General features: G+C 46.3%; 1 protein-coding gene across 1 annotated transcript in view; it reads right to left on the bottom strand.

Moving 5' to 3' along the window:
* Positions 1 to 4,111: 4,111 nt before the first annotated feature.
* Positions 4,112 to 14,481, bottom strand: part of RABEP1 (rabaptin, RAB GTPase binding effector protein 1) — a gene marked incomplete at its 5' end in the record, with an annotated part of 11,547 nt that continues 1,177 nt past the window's right edge. Inside the window, 9 exons of the mRNA XM_008944560.1 lie at positions 4,112 to 4,748; positions 7,054 to 7,170; positions 7,643 to 7,741; positions 8,568 to 8,623; positions 8,915 to 9,104; positions 9,761 to 9,901; positions 10,771 to 10,869; positions 12,148 to 12,264; positions 12,976 to 13,080. Of these exons, the coding sequence (XP_008942808.1) occupies positions 4,647 to 4,748; positions 7,054 to 7,170; positions 7,643 to 7,741; positions 8,568 to 8,623; positions 8,915 to 9,104; positions 9,761 to 9,901; positions 10,771 to 10,869; positions 12,148 to 12,264; positions 12,976 to 13,080 (1,026 nt within the window). The remainder of the gene's footprint in view (positions 4,749 to 7,053; positions 7,171 to 7,642; positions 7,742 to 8,567; positions 8,624 to 8,914; positions 9,105 to 9,760; positions 9,902 to 10,770; positions 10,870 to 12,147; positions 12,265 to 12,975; positions 13,081 to 14,481) is intronic.

Here is a 14,481-nt window from a genome sequence, read left to right as displayed (position 1 = left end):
CTCCTCTCTGTGGGAGGAAGAGGCAGGAGCAAGCAGCTGGTAGCCCAGCTCATGGCAGTGGGACACACATCAGTCTGTAACTAACGAGCTTTCCCTCTGGCAGGCAGCACCAGCACTGACTGGGGTCTTCTTGCCTGTGATTTTCTAGGTTAAAATGAAGAAGGAATACCAGCAGAAGAAGCTGGAGAAGGTCACCAGCTCCCGCAAGCCCAGCATCACCCTCAGTGCCTACCAGAGCAAGTGCATCCAGACTGTCCTGAAGGAAGAGTAAGTTCAAGCTGGGATCCTCCTGTGAATCCCAGCCCTCACCCAAGTGCTGCTCTCCAGGTTTCTGGGGTGGAACTGAACCTCTCTGCTGCATCAGGGGCTGGCTGATGCACCAGCTGGAGCTCGTGGAGATGGGCTGAAGCAAAATGTGCAGCTTGTGAGCACAGAAGGGACCATATCACTATTAATTATTACTATTATTACTGTCATTAAAGTCTTGTTCTGCCCTCCCAGCAGCCTGTGCCCAGCCTGTTGTTAACAGACTCCCTTTCAGCACTGCTCCCATTCTCTGCTTCTACCAGATGAACTGTTTCCCTGCCTCACTACTTTTAAAGCTGTTGACTTTGGATTTATTCTTCTTCCAGGGGAGACCAGATAAGGGAAATGGTGAAACAGATCAACGACGTCAGAAGCCACATGAACTTCTGAGGTGCCCACCAGAAGGCTGGATGAGCTTGAACATTCCCTGGCGTTTCCCCCTGAGTGTTTAACATTCCTGTGTTGGAACAACAGCCCTTTTACTTTTGTTTTGTAAAGATGGACTGTGAAATAAAACAGTTTTGTTGTTACAGCTCCTTCCGTGCTGTGTTTTTCTTTCTTTTTTCCTGGGAAGGAGACTGGGCAGAAGTTCTGTGAACCTTGAGCAGTGCTCACAGCTAGCTTGGGGGGGTGGGGTTGCTCCTTCCCCCTCAGGATTACTCTGGGAGCCTCCTCCTGGGCTGTGGTCACACTGCAGGGGGGGCTGGGCCAGGGGGCAGAGTAGAAAGACCAGAGAAGAGCAGACACAGCAGCAGCCTTTTTTTTTTAGTTTGTGTTTTTTTTCTTTTTAATTTGGAACACTTTCTTCATAAAGGACACACCTTCAATACAGTTAACAAATGGTTACACTTGAATCCTGTAGACAGCAGAATTCCACACCCACAATTGCACAGGACACCCATGGCTTGGGTCACTGGAATGCAGTTTCCACTCCCCCACGCTCCCTTTGCCTTTACCCAGAGACCACCTTGGCATTAAAAGGCCAATTAATTATTTAATCTGCTGTAGACAAACCTCAGTGGACAATAAATGACCTGTCCCCACCCCTCAGAAAAGGCACCACAGTCAAGCTCAGCTTTGCCAAGTGGTAACTGCACTGCTACAGAGGTGGCACGGGCAGGGGTGCCAGCGCCAGGGAGGGAGGGAGGGGAGGGCTCGTGGGACCTGCTGGGCCACAGGGTTGCCAGACATGCTGCAAGAACACTTGGATTTTTGTACAGATTAAGACTATACAGGAACAGGAATGCATACAGAGCTCCAGCTCGTCCCCTCTACAGTCTGCACGGGCAGAATCCAGCCTCCTAATGCACTCACCCAGCGTCTCGCAGCTGCACCACCCCCTCAGGAGTTAGTGATGCCTGTTAAGACTCTTCCCAAGCGAGGAGAACCTGCCACCCAACTCAACCCAAGCTCCAGAACACCAAGGACTGGAGGGACCAGAGTTTTTCTGAGCACTAACCCCACCCTAACCCCTCCAGTGACTCCCTACACCCCCAGCTTTTCCTGCGCTTGCTTTACAGCATTGAACGTTTGCTCTCCCTTTGGCACGTGCTGGTTTGGTCTGTTTTTAAAGGCCCCTTTGTTGCTGAAGTGTGAGTGCAGCAGAAGCTCGCCTCGCTGCCGAGGCTGTGCTGCTGGGGGTTGGCAGGACAGCTGGTCGTGGGCACAGCTCCCCCCACTGCAGTGGACAGCTTAAAATGAAAAGACTCTCGCACTGGTTGGTGAGATCCCTCGTGTTCCAGCTCTACGATGCTCACAGCTCCTACTTCACCAGGAGTGAAGGTGCCAGAACCAGGTGGTGAGGAGGAACCCCAGCCCACAGCAGCTGTCCACCCTTCCCTTCCTCTCCACACCACAAGCTCCTTCCCTGCTTTAAGGGCAGAGGAGCCAGCAGGCAGCACCAGCCCTTCAGCTGAGCCCTCGCCCCCATCCCCTTCCTGCCTCCAGCCCCAGGCTCTGTCCACTGAGAGAAGCACAGAGCATGCACACGAGCACACACACACACATGCACAACTCCACTCAGCAACTGCCCTATGCCTGGGAACAGCCCCCAGCCCAGCCAGCCCAGCAAGGGCCCTTCCCCTGTGTGCAACAGGAGGACAGTCCAGAAACTCCACCAAAACCCCTTTTTTTCCCCTGTGTAAATCCCCAGGAGCAGCTCCTCAGGGGTTCAGCTCGCTGAAGAGCTGTGCAGGACGGGTTCTGGTTTTGCCCTACAACACCAGGCTCCCCAAAATACAGGTCAAGTCTCAGTAACCAGCTACGAGTTAGTTTTTGGGGAGGAAGGGAACACAGAAAAAAAGCTTTTCATTCTGCAGCTCCTAACCAAGGCCTCCAATTTTTTTCTCTGCCTAACCCTCGAAAAACTGAACACCAAACATCTGGTACTGGATTTACCTGTCAGGAGGCAGCTGCTGTCACCTCCCCGAGCAGCAAATGGTGAGAAACTTTAGAAACCCCAAAATCTGCTACTGGCCGATTAACATAGAACCTAAGCTGCATTTCCATTTCACTTTTAAGTGAAATTGTCACCTTAAGATGACAACTCTGCCATTAGTCATTCCTAGGGGAGGGAAAAGAGCCTTTGGGTGTCAGGGTTATGAAAGGAATTAGTTGTTAGGGTGAATAAAATGCTTTGATTCTTGCAATGAATGAGAAGGAATTGAGCTCTCTTTTTAAGGCATTCCTCCTCCAGCCCACTGGTTCCACCTTTAGGTTAGCAGCAGGATACACACTGCTAAAAATAGGATTTAAGCACTTAAAATATAGTCAGTTTGGAGCATTTTTTGTCCCTTTGGGATCTTCAGATCTATGGCCAAGTATCTAAAGAAGAAACAAGCAGTGGAGGCAAGTCCAAGTTACAAGCTCTGGACGTGGTGATCTGCTCCTCCAGCCTCCTTTCTTTTAATTGAGTGGTGAGCAGGGGCCAGCTCAAGAACCTGGTTTGCACCACCAGAGTTATCACCCCCTGTAACCATACCCACCACCAAATGCCACCTTGTGCCACCAGTGGGCACAAGGAGGAGCAGGAGGAGGGATGGTCACGTCACCTCCACACACCCGCAGAAGGAAACCCCCGAACCCAGCACCCCAATCACCCCAATTCCTGCCCCTGCTGTCTGGAGTTTCAACACCCAGGGCAGGGCAGGAGGCAGCCCTGAGCACCACCCCACTGCAGAGGGGATGCTCTGAACCCCCCAGCCCAGCCCAGCCCAGCAGAGGGACCCAGCTCCTCCGTGGCTGTGCCCTGGGACCAGCACCTCAGCTGGACCCCTCCAGGCAAAGCTGGCAGCTCCAACCACACGCCAGCCACCAGAGCAAAGCAGACCTGCAGAAACCCCAGACAATGCACTGTGGCCTCACCAGCTGCCTGTTGCTGTTGTTGTTGTTTCACCTTTTTTTCTTTTCCACAGCAAAGGGATCTACAGGTACTGCTCAGCTTCAGAGATGAGAACGAACCGGTTGCAGCTCCACAGTCTACACGACATTTGTGAAAAGAGGTTACAAAACAGTCCATTTCTTGTGCTTTTCTTGAAGTTCTCAGAATGAAAAGGAAAAATTTCAAGGAGCTAAATTCTCAGTACATATTTTTTTTTTTTTTTTTTTTTTTTTTTTTTTTTTTTTTTTTTTTTTTTTTTTTTTTTTTTGGATTAGGATTTCTCTGTCCAGGAGACACAACAGCTCCCTCGTGTCCACCACATTTCAGCAGCATTCAGGATTCTTCAACAGGAAGTCAATGGTAATTTTAAAGAAAAAAAAAAAAAAAATAAAGTACTGAGTTATGAAATAAGATCAATATCCAGTGTCCTGCTAATAAAGTCATATTTTAATATAAAATATTCATACAGCATACTCTACACCTCATTCTCTCTGCTAGCTGAATACTGTTACTGACTATTCAAACAGAAAAACTTCAACCACTTTGCTCTTCAATGTTTTGGAGGGACAATATGGTTTCCAGCAGCTAATTTGATCACAGTAGTAGGGGGGGGAAAGGAAAGAGGGAAAGACAAGGGGTAAAACGTTCCAAAACTCTAGATTAGGTTAGGGAGTCGGCTGAAAGAGGGGAAGTTTTTCAGAAGGTGGGGACTGATCCCACTCGGTGGAACACGACAACACCGCCCTCGTTAGTGTTCCCATTAGAGAGTTCTTCCCACACTGCAAGTCACCCTCGTGCTCTCTTCCTGCCCAGTGCCAAACCTTTTTTCCCCCTCTAGAAACAAAACTTAAAAAGTCCTGGCTCCCCTCTCGTTGTCTTCTGCTCTTTTCGGTTAGAGTTAAATAATTAAGGTTGCTCTAAAGATGAGTTAAAAGCCCCAGGGCAGGAGCCCTGCAGGGGGTCATGTCTCGGGGAGCTGGTTAATGTCCGTCAGGTTGGTGTCGTTGAGGATGGCCCGGATCCTCTCCAGGGAGTCTGCCTGCCTGATCCTCTCCAGCTGCACCTGCAGGGAACCACCACAGAGCTGCTCAGCCCCTCAGGAACAGACCCACCACCCACCCACAGAGCTGCTCAGCCCCTCAGGAACAGACCCACCACCCACCCACAGAGCTGCTCAGCCCCTCAGGAACAGACCCACCACCCACCCACAGAGCTGCTCAGCCCCTCAGGAACAGACCCACCACCCACCCACAGAGCTGCTCAGCCCCTCAGGAACAGACCCACCACCCACCCACAGAGCTGCTCAGCCCCTCAGGAACAGACCCACCACCCACCCACAGAGCTGCTCAGCCCCTCAGGAACAGACCCACCACCCACCCACAGAGCTGCTCAGCCCCTCAGGAACAGACCCACCACCCACCCACAGAGCTGCTCAGCCCCTCAGGAACAGACCCACCACCCACCCACAGAGCTGCTCAGCCCCTCAGGAACAGACCCACCACCCACCCACAGAGCTGCTCAGCCCCTCAGGAACAGACCCACCACCCACCCACAGAGCTGCTCAGCCCCTCAGGAACAGACCCACCACCCACCCACAGAGCTGCTCAGCCCCTCAGGAACAGACCCACCACCCACCCACAGAGCTGCTCAGCCCCTCAGGAACAGACCCACCACCCACCCACAGAGCTGCTCAGCCCCTCAGGAACAGACCCACCACCCACCCACAGAGCTGCTCAGCCCCTCAGGAACAGACCCACCACCCACCCACAGAGCTGCTCAGCCCCCCAGCACAGACCCAACATCCACCAACAGAGCTGCTCAGACCCCCAGGGCACAGACCCACCACCAGGATCTGGCCCCTGGAGCCTGTGTGAGCAGCAGAGCACCCCTGCCTGGGATGTGCAAGGGGTGAAGGGGCACCAGCCTCAGTCAGAGCCAAGGATGGGAGGACAAGGATGTGAGGTGGCTGTGTTTGCACACTAAAAAGCCACTGTCTGGGTGGCCATTGTCACCCCATGCTGTGCCTGATGCCAGCCCCTGACACCACGCTGGCCAGGGGGACTGGGGACATGGGTGAGGTGATGGAAATGTTCACAGAAAGAACACCATGAAGTGCAGCCCTGCCCAGCACACCTGCAGCCCTCTCAGCACCAGAGCTCCAGGCTCCTGGAGGACACATCCCATCCCCAAGCTCACTCCTGTCACCTGCTTTCCCCACTATCCATCTGAAGCTTTTTCTTACATGCTGAACAAGTGCCCAGCAGCACAGTGTTGAAATGAATGCAGAGACTCATTCTTACTTTTCTTTTTTTCCTCCTTTTTCATTCAAACTTTCATGTTCTTTGCATTAGGATCTGGGCTTTCAGTTCTAAGCTCCCAGCTAGTGATTCATTGATTTTTAGCCCTTCCTCCCTATTGCTGATACCAGTGGACACCTCACCACAAGGCCAGAGGAGGACAGGACCCTGCCTGGCTATGGAGAGACCCAAATCCTCATGGGGTTCACCTCTGGACCCTGTGCTGCCTGTGGTGGAGATAACAAAAACCACTGTCTCAGCTGAAAGCACCAAGTGCTGAGAGCCCAATGTGCCCCACTGCTCAGGGGCAGAAAGAAAACACACCACAGAGCTCCCACACTGCTGCTGAGCTCACTGCTCAACTACCTGCAAGCTCTGGAAGAGACCTTCAAAGCAGTGCATGGTTTGGACTCCAAGAACTGCACAAACAAGTGCATGCAGGACTTCAAAAAAAGAGGATGCTGGCAAACAAGAAGCAGCTTCACTAGCTAGGACAATTCAACAGTCTCCTTTGTCCTGTGGACTCCTCCAGAAACAGGCAGAGCAAAAGAGGACAGTTGCTTATTGTCCACCCAGCTAAACTAACAAACAATATCCTACATTCCTGTTTTAGCTTTCCAAACAAACCTGGACACTTGACTCAAAGAATGTGTATTCTGAATTCTGCTGAATTTCACTGTCACATATTCATATCAAACAGCACAAGTTCCTTACTCTGTCCTCAAGTGTTTGCACCCTAATGATTTGCTATGAAAGCAACATACTGGAAAAACAACAGGAGATGGACAACAGAACACTAAAGGTACCATCATTTATGGCTCCTTTTAGTACAATAATTGTCTATCTTTGCTGCTGAGGATTGGTTGGAATCAAGTAATCACAGTAAAAGCCCCAACAGGCTTTAATGCTGACATTATACTAGGAACACTTGATCAGTTTATTATACCAGTTACTTTCAAATTAGAAATACCCACATGAGAGAATGTACAACTGCAACTTCTGATTTTACACAGCTCTGGAGAAGTAAAGAAACAAAAGCAGCACTTTACAAGCTGATTGCATTCCCCTTACCTGAAGTGTCTGAGAAAGCTTTACAAAATCTCTCTGCACTTGCTCACTGACATCTAATTCAGTCTGCAGTCGCTGAGCTTTATTCTTCTCTTCAAATACCAGCTGTTCAAGGTTTGCCTGAAGAGAAAAAGATTCTTTAGGCTATGCTTAAACTAAAACAGAAGAAAAAAAAAGGGAGAAGCTTAAATAAACTGATTAAAGCATGATACTAGAGCAAAGAAGCCTGGTAGCCTGGTTCTTCCCAGAGTCCAGACAAGGAATGAAACCAAACACTGTTTCTACACCTCAGTTTTCCCAACTGCAAAATCAGAGGCTAACACCAAGATCCTCATTAGACTGGTGAAAGAATAAAAAAGCCTCTTTAACATGTCTAAAGATCTCTAAAAACACAGATTGCCAAGTTTTAATGAAATGTGACCAAAGCCTGAGGTAGTACCACCACCTCAGCAGAGGACACTGTCTCACTGCCAGACTCCTACCAACACTCACAGGCTTCAATCTTCCCCCCTGTGCAGTGACATGTTCTCTGATCATGGTTTGATCCCCACAACAGACACACTTGTGCTTCACACCCAGACACCAGAGCTACCTTTGCTGCAGTCTCCTTCTTCAGCTGCTCTTCTAGAGTGGTTTTTGTCTCCTGCAGACTCTCCAGCTGCTGCAGGTTTTCCTGCGAAGAACTTTCCAACTATATAATAAAAATAATAATAAAAAAGTGTTAATTAAACCTCCTGATGTTTCCATTTCTTCCAGCAGCTCCTTACAAGAAGTACAGCCTAAGTATAATCCCCAGGACTCAGAAATGCACCTGAATAATGTCTCCTAGGGGCAGAGAAAACACCTAAATAACATCTCTTTCTATTTATTCTTTTTTGGAGCTGGAGAGAAACATCCAAACCTGACATTTAGGTTATTGTTAGGTAGCCTAATATCAGTTAGGAATTAGTCAGCCCAGTATTTGGGTTACAGATCAATAAACAGACAAAATATCTTCAAAGGAAGAGAACCATGAGCAGTCCTACAGTCCTACACCCCCCCCAGCTCCAGGCACACCCCTGCCTGTCTCCTCTGGCACAGTCAGAGCAGTGACACAGATGCAGTGACCCCACAGGAGCATCTACACTCTTGGAAGACACCAAACTGTAGCCTGAGAGTGCCCAGTACAGTGTCAGGGCAAACACAGAGTGGTGTTCCTGCTGCTTATCTCCCCAGGAGCCAGCCTCCAGCACCCCACATGTCTACAAGGTAAGGAACAGCAACACTGCATCTTTCAGGACTTTCCTTAGCTCAGATCTTCCCCTCCCAACACTGGGCACACTAAACATCACACAATAACATCTCTCAAGTGTCACTGCCACCTCAAAGGCTGGTGGGAAAATTCATTTTCCCTTGATATGAAGAGGTTGATGTTGAAGACAGCAACACAGTGTCACTCATAAAACTAGCACAGAAAAAAAATCTTAGTCTAAAAAAACACAAAGCCACAAAAACCCCTTGGTGAAAGGGCTCCTTACCTGTTCCTTTTCCACTTTTATTCTTTCCAGTTCAGCTTTTAAACTGGAAATGGAAGCTGAAAATCAAGAATATTAAAGGTTAAATGCAAGAAAACCACAGGGAGGTGGATGCACCCTGTTCACTTCTGTTAATATTTAAAGGAGAATTAAGCATGTGCTAACATGAAAGGTACCTTAAAGGTGAACAATTAATTGCAGTTGTTTTCAGCTACACAGCTTTAGTGTAGCTGCTACCAAAAAATGGACAGTATTTAAAATTTAGAGAAGTATTTATCACAAAATCAAGTCTTCACTTATCTTTCTATTTTCTAATATACCTATTTTGGGACAGTTTTACCCCTGCTCACCTATTTCTTCTTTGCAATTCTCTATTTCCAGCTGTAGAGTTTCTTCTATATTTTCTTTCAAATATTGTTCAGCTTGAATCTGTTCTTTTAAGAATAATATCTCTGCCTTGAGCTTCTCCTCCAGGTGATCTGCTGCTGTCCTCACACTAATGATGTCTTCACGGTATTTTAGAATCAGCTCACGGAGCTCCTGAAGGAAGGATCAGGAAAGATTTGGATTAGGATCATGCTCCTGCAGCACTGTATTTATCAGCATATAAGCCAAGGTTCTGCTGCTCTGGGGTTTGTCCCCACAGGTCTCAAGGTATAAAAACAGAATCACAGTTTGCTTGGCCATAGTCAAGGAAGAATGTTGAAGATTTGTGTCTCCACAGGCTCGTGACCCTTCACCCCCCACAACTTTTCCAGCTTGACATGCTTGAGCATAAGGGAGTGGCCAGGAAAAGGTTGGCAAGATTTAACATTATTACTGGTCTTAACTGGACAGAAATTAGAGTGACTGATTTAGCTCAGTTTATTGAATCAATATCTACATTGGAGCCATGCTGACCAAACACTTGTGTGTCCAGTTGGAAAATGCAACTTGAGCCAGTTGGACTGGAATAAAGCCCAGCTCTACTGACAACACAGCAGTCAGGCCACAGTTAACTCCTTTTATTATCATCTACCCACACCCTGAAGCTGCTCATGGCACAGTGGTCCCACTGCTGACTCTGTACATCACAGACTCACAGGGTTAAAAATCCAGATTATTGTTCATTGCTCTGTTTGAGTCAGTGTTTCATAAAGAAGATTTTTTCCAGCAAGATCTAGTTAATTTGTGTTAATGGTTTAAAGATGTTTTACCTCTGCTGCTTCTGGTAGAACAAAATCTTCAGCTTGCTGTAAAGACACATGCAAACTATGTTTGCCTTGAAGACTTTCATTATCTTTTTGGAGTCTCACCAACTCTTCTGAAACCTGCTCCCTTGACTGTGTCAGGACAGCCTTTGAGACAAAGACAAGAACAAATTCTCACTTAGGGTCATGCTCAGATCTCTCCATGCCCCATTTACCATTGCTGCTTTCAAAAGCCTGGTGCACTGATATTCTTTGTATAGAAAGGAAACAAAATCATTGTGTGGATCAACACAACCAGTTCTCTCTTGCCTGGGCTATGCACCAGAAATAAAGGCAAGAGCAATCTTAGCTGTACAGGCAGATAGGAGGAAGCAAGTGCTAAATCCAGCATTGTTAGTCTCCCATTTCTTCCATATTTACCCATTGAATAACTGTGCTCATGGTTCATTGATCAGATCAAGCATTAGATCAAGATTCTACAATCTTGATTTTAATACAGAGGGGAATAAATTGCCCCAGAGAAGTTAGACTTTGTTCTGCCCTAGAAAATGAGGCCCTATGGCTATTCTCTGGCTTAATTCCTACAAGATTCTCAAAATAATAATAATTTTTTAAAAGCAAGTTCCCATCCATACCTCTTCCTGAGTGTTAGGGCTGATATTTTGACATCTAAAAACATTGAGGATTTCTCTCTAAGGCTCAAGACAACATTCACTAGTGCTTGGGACAAATCCTAGCAAACTGTCTTGAGAAAATCTATCCTGCCTTCAGATTTCAGGTGCAGTAAGACCCCAAGCAGGCATGGAATGTCATCTCCACACTAAGATGCATTCACAGGAAGAGTGCCAGGCTGACCCTCCAAGCTGCTCCAGGGCCAGCACTGGCTCCCAGAGCTCCCTTCACACGTTCAGGTGCATAGCTCCTTCCAGCCAGACAAAGCCTCTCACAGACACACTCACTCCAAAGGTTAGACAAACACAGCTCTTCAGGTGACCCCCACGCCTCAGGCCTCTTACCATTTGCTCCTGAACACTCCTCTTTGCTTGAGAAAATGCCTGCTGCAGGTCACCCAGGAAGTTCTCTGACTTTTGACATTTAGCCATCAGCAAAGAGATCTGAAAAAAAGAAAGAAAACCCACACAGAGGAAGATGGAGAGCCTGAAAGAGATTCTGAAGAAGAAATAACCATTGATGTTCACCTGCCTGTTGTCATTACTCATACACACTTTGACATTTCAGACTCATCCACTAAAGTTTATTCTGTTAACACTGAACTTATCAAAGTGGTAAAGCAGCTCAGGTCACTAAGGAGATGCTGTGGCATTTTCTGTTGTGATTTCTGTACCAATAATATACTTATATTTAATTTTACAGACTCTAAACAACAAATAAACTGTTCATTCCAGTCAAATGTTAATGTAAGTCAGCTCAGAAGGGAAAGTGCAGAGCAATAGCTCTGGGTAATAACCAATATTTTCAGCATTTTCTTTAATGTAAAGTAATTTTTTGTACCTTTCCCTGAAAGCACAGATCTTCAGAACCTACAGAATTAAGTTCTGCTACAACACCACATGATGAACAGTAACATTAAGCATATCTTAATTAAAAGCACCCTGGTACAACCAAAAGAACAAATGTATAAACATACTTCTGTCATCCAAAACAGACTTTGTCTCATGATTACAATTTCCTTAGTAAGAATAAAAGAGTGGGTGGGAAGAGAGAAAGTCTTCCAGCCTGAGAATTAAATTCAGTGTCTTCTACACAGCAGCTACCTAACATTGTCATTTTTAATAGGCCAAAGATGATGAGGTGGTTTTGTGTTTGTTTTTTTTTAAAGATATGGCAAGCACACATCCTATTTGGCTCCAATCTCCCAGGAGAGTTATGTACACATCTCAGATTGAGAAGTCTTCTCACTGGGTTATTTTTTTAAGGAATTTTAATGTTTATTTTGGATCAACTACTGTTACTGCCTGCTCAGCTACTCATTAACTGTATGTCTTCACCACAAGTCCATGAGCTGGGTGTCAAGTGTTGATGAGAAGAAATGGTGTGTCCACTGACAAGGACTGACCAAGAACACAGGGCTACTTTTGCATGTTTTCATATACAAGTCAAAAAAAACCCTCAAATGCTCCTCAAATTCCAGTTACCACCTCACTAGCAGATTTCCAGATTAAATTTTAGGGTCAGAATTGGCTAACATGATATTAGATACATGTCAGACTCCTCTAGAAACTGTGGCAGACTCAGTGGAGGGTGACTGACCCTAGAAATGCTCATTTTTGTTGCCTCTACAGCAGGTGCCTAACAGGAGATGAGGATTGTTGTTACACACTTTTGAACAGCACTTCCCAATTCCCACCACCTCAGTTACAAAATGCTTGTACCTGATTAGAAGAGTCTTCAGCACTTTGTTTCATGTAATCCTCCAACTCCTGTTTCTCTTTTGTTGTCTTTTCCAGCTGGTCATTGGCCTGTCTCAGCATCACCTGCAGCTTCTTCACCTGGGTTGTTGCAGCACAAAGATTTCATTTGCCATTCTTTGGGGAGCATTTATTTCCTGAACACAAATACAACCTACCCACAAACCAAAATCCCTCCAAACCCTACGTGAGGCAGAAGTTCCTCTGTTGTTCTTCTCAAACACCTATTAAGGACACATGGGACATCAAACTGCACTGGCCCATTGCCATGCAATGACTTCAATCATTTATTCCAAAACAGAACGTGACTCATGCCTTCTGTACCCATCTGAAAATTGTAGATGGCAGGAAACAAACATCCTCCAATCCTTTACAGTCATTTTATGCTGCTGGGATGAGGGCCTCTCATTTTTCCTTTGCTGTTAAGAACTCTTGCAGCAGCAAAGACAACAGAATTTAGTGCACGACAAGCATTTTAGAATATAAATTATGAAGGATACTGACTTCAGCATGAGCACAACACTTTTTAGAGAAGAGTGCCTTTACAACATGGTCTGATAGCACTGGAGAAAGCAGTTCTCCAAGGGGAATCCTTAAGAAATATGTACATGTGTTGCTCATGATGACATATCAGTAACAAATCCAGTTATGTCAATGAAACAGAAGTTATCCAGATTTTAAGCACGCCAAGATTGTTCAATTAAAACCAAGGAATAAACCAGCAGATGGTTCACTGCATCCTTCATTCAAATAGCTGCAGACATCTTGCTAAAGCTAGAAAAGAAATCCCACCTGGTCTCTTGTCTCAGCCTCTTGAATCTGGATGCCTTGCAACTGCTTCTCATAATTGGAGCACATATCACAGCGTCTCCCCAGCTTGTTCCCTGCGTTCTGCACCTGCAGGACACAGAGGTCACCTGCCACCAGTGCTGCAAGGCTTGCAGGAGAGCTACATCCTCCTGGGTGTGGCAGGATCACAGAACATCACAGATAAAAGGCAGTGGCAGAATCATCTACTGGCAAGACTGAGCTGCTCTAAAAGTAAAGGGTAGTGTAACTGGGCTGTGGGCTCTGAGCTTCTCCTGGCACCAGTCCCACTGGCAGCACACAAGCACTGAGCCACGACGTGCAGGAGTTCATCAAGTCCCTCAGCTTGTCCTTCTGACAGGGGTTATTTAATTACCTGTGCAGAAGATGGCATCTCAGGGGAAAGCTTTCAACAGGCCATGGCATTTTTTTCAGGTAATTATTTTGTATTACAAATCAAATTATAAACAGTACTACAGGGTTTGGTCAGGGTTTTTTTTTGTTTGGTTTGGAGTCATTTTTGTGTGTGATGGTTTGTCTTTTTTTGTCTTGGTGGGTGTTTTTAGTTGTTTTTTTTTTCTAAATCAACACAAAGCAACTAAAAAGCAAGTCAGTTCATCAGGTCAGGACTTCCTTAAGCCCTTTTCCTCCTGTAACTGAGCTTTGAATATTTTTGAATGGCAAACACTCATTTTGTTCTGTAACAGGCATCAAGCTCCATTTACTTTTTAATATCCTCCTCCAACAGTGCTCAGTATCAGAGGCTGAATAATCAGCTAGAAGAACAATTGGGAAAGAATTAAGTAAAACACAGGTGGCATTAAAGAGAAAAAAAAGAAAAAGAAAACCAAACCAAAACCCATCAAACAGGAGAGTTAAAAAAAACCCTGTTGGGTCATGCAGCAGGGAAACAAGGAGCAAACCAGCTGCCATTATTTGTAATGGATTTGGCCAAGGGGACAGACTGAAGCTTTATCAAAGCTCCAGCTGCAAGGCAGGTCCCAGCCATGCAGAGGAGCATTCACACCCCTGCCCGTGCTCCTGCCTCCAGTAACACAAGGGAAGCAGCACTCTGCTTTTCAGAATTCTAAAAAAAGGCTGGAGTCAGTGGCATTGGAATGTCAACAGGGCAAGGAAAGACTCGAGAGTGGGGGATTTAACTGGGCTCTGAGATTACATTGTAATTTCTCCAGATACTACAAATAAGTAGCAACACCAAAAAAATAAGTAACTTTACAACAGGCTTGGAGAGCCCCCCCTAAGTAATGACTTACAGGTAACCTGAATTTCAACACGTTGAGGAAATAAAGTATCACTAGTTCTTCCTTTCATCTATCCCTTGCCTGCCCTCTGCTCTTTCACTGCATACTTACATGCCCTTTTTTTATGCCCATCTTTCCTTCTTTTTCTCCTATTAGGGATTGTTATCACCCCCCACCTTTTCTCCCCCCTGAAGTGTTGCTCCTTGGCCTCTCCTTTTCTGAAGGAGTA

Source organism: Merops nubicus, unplaced genomic scaffold, assembly GCF_000691845.1.
Source record: "Merops nubicus isolate BGI_N331 unplaced genomic scaffold, ASM69184v1 scaffold32480, whole genome shotgun sequence".
In the NCBI taxonomy this organism is placed as follows: domain Eukaryota; kingdom Metazoa; phylum Chordata; class Aves; order Coraciiformes; family Meropidae; genus Merops; species Merops nubicus.
Note: the sequence above shows the minus strand (reverse complement) of the source record. Positions and strands in the feature narration are given on the sequence as shown.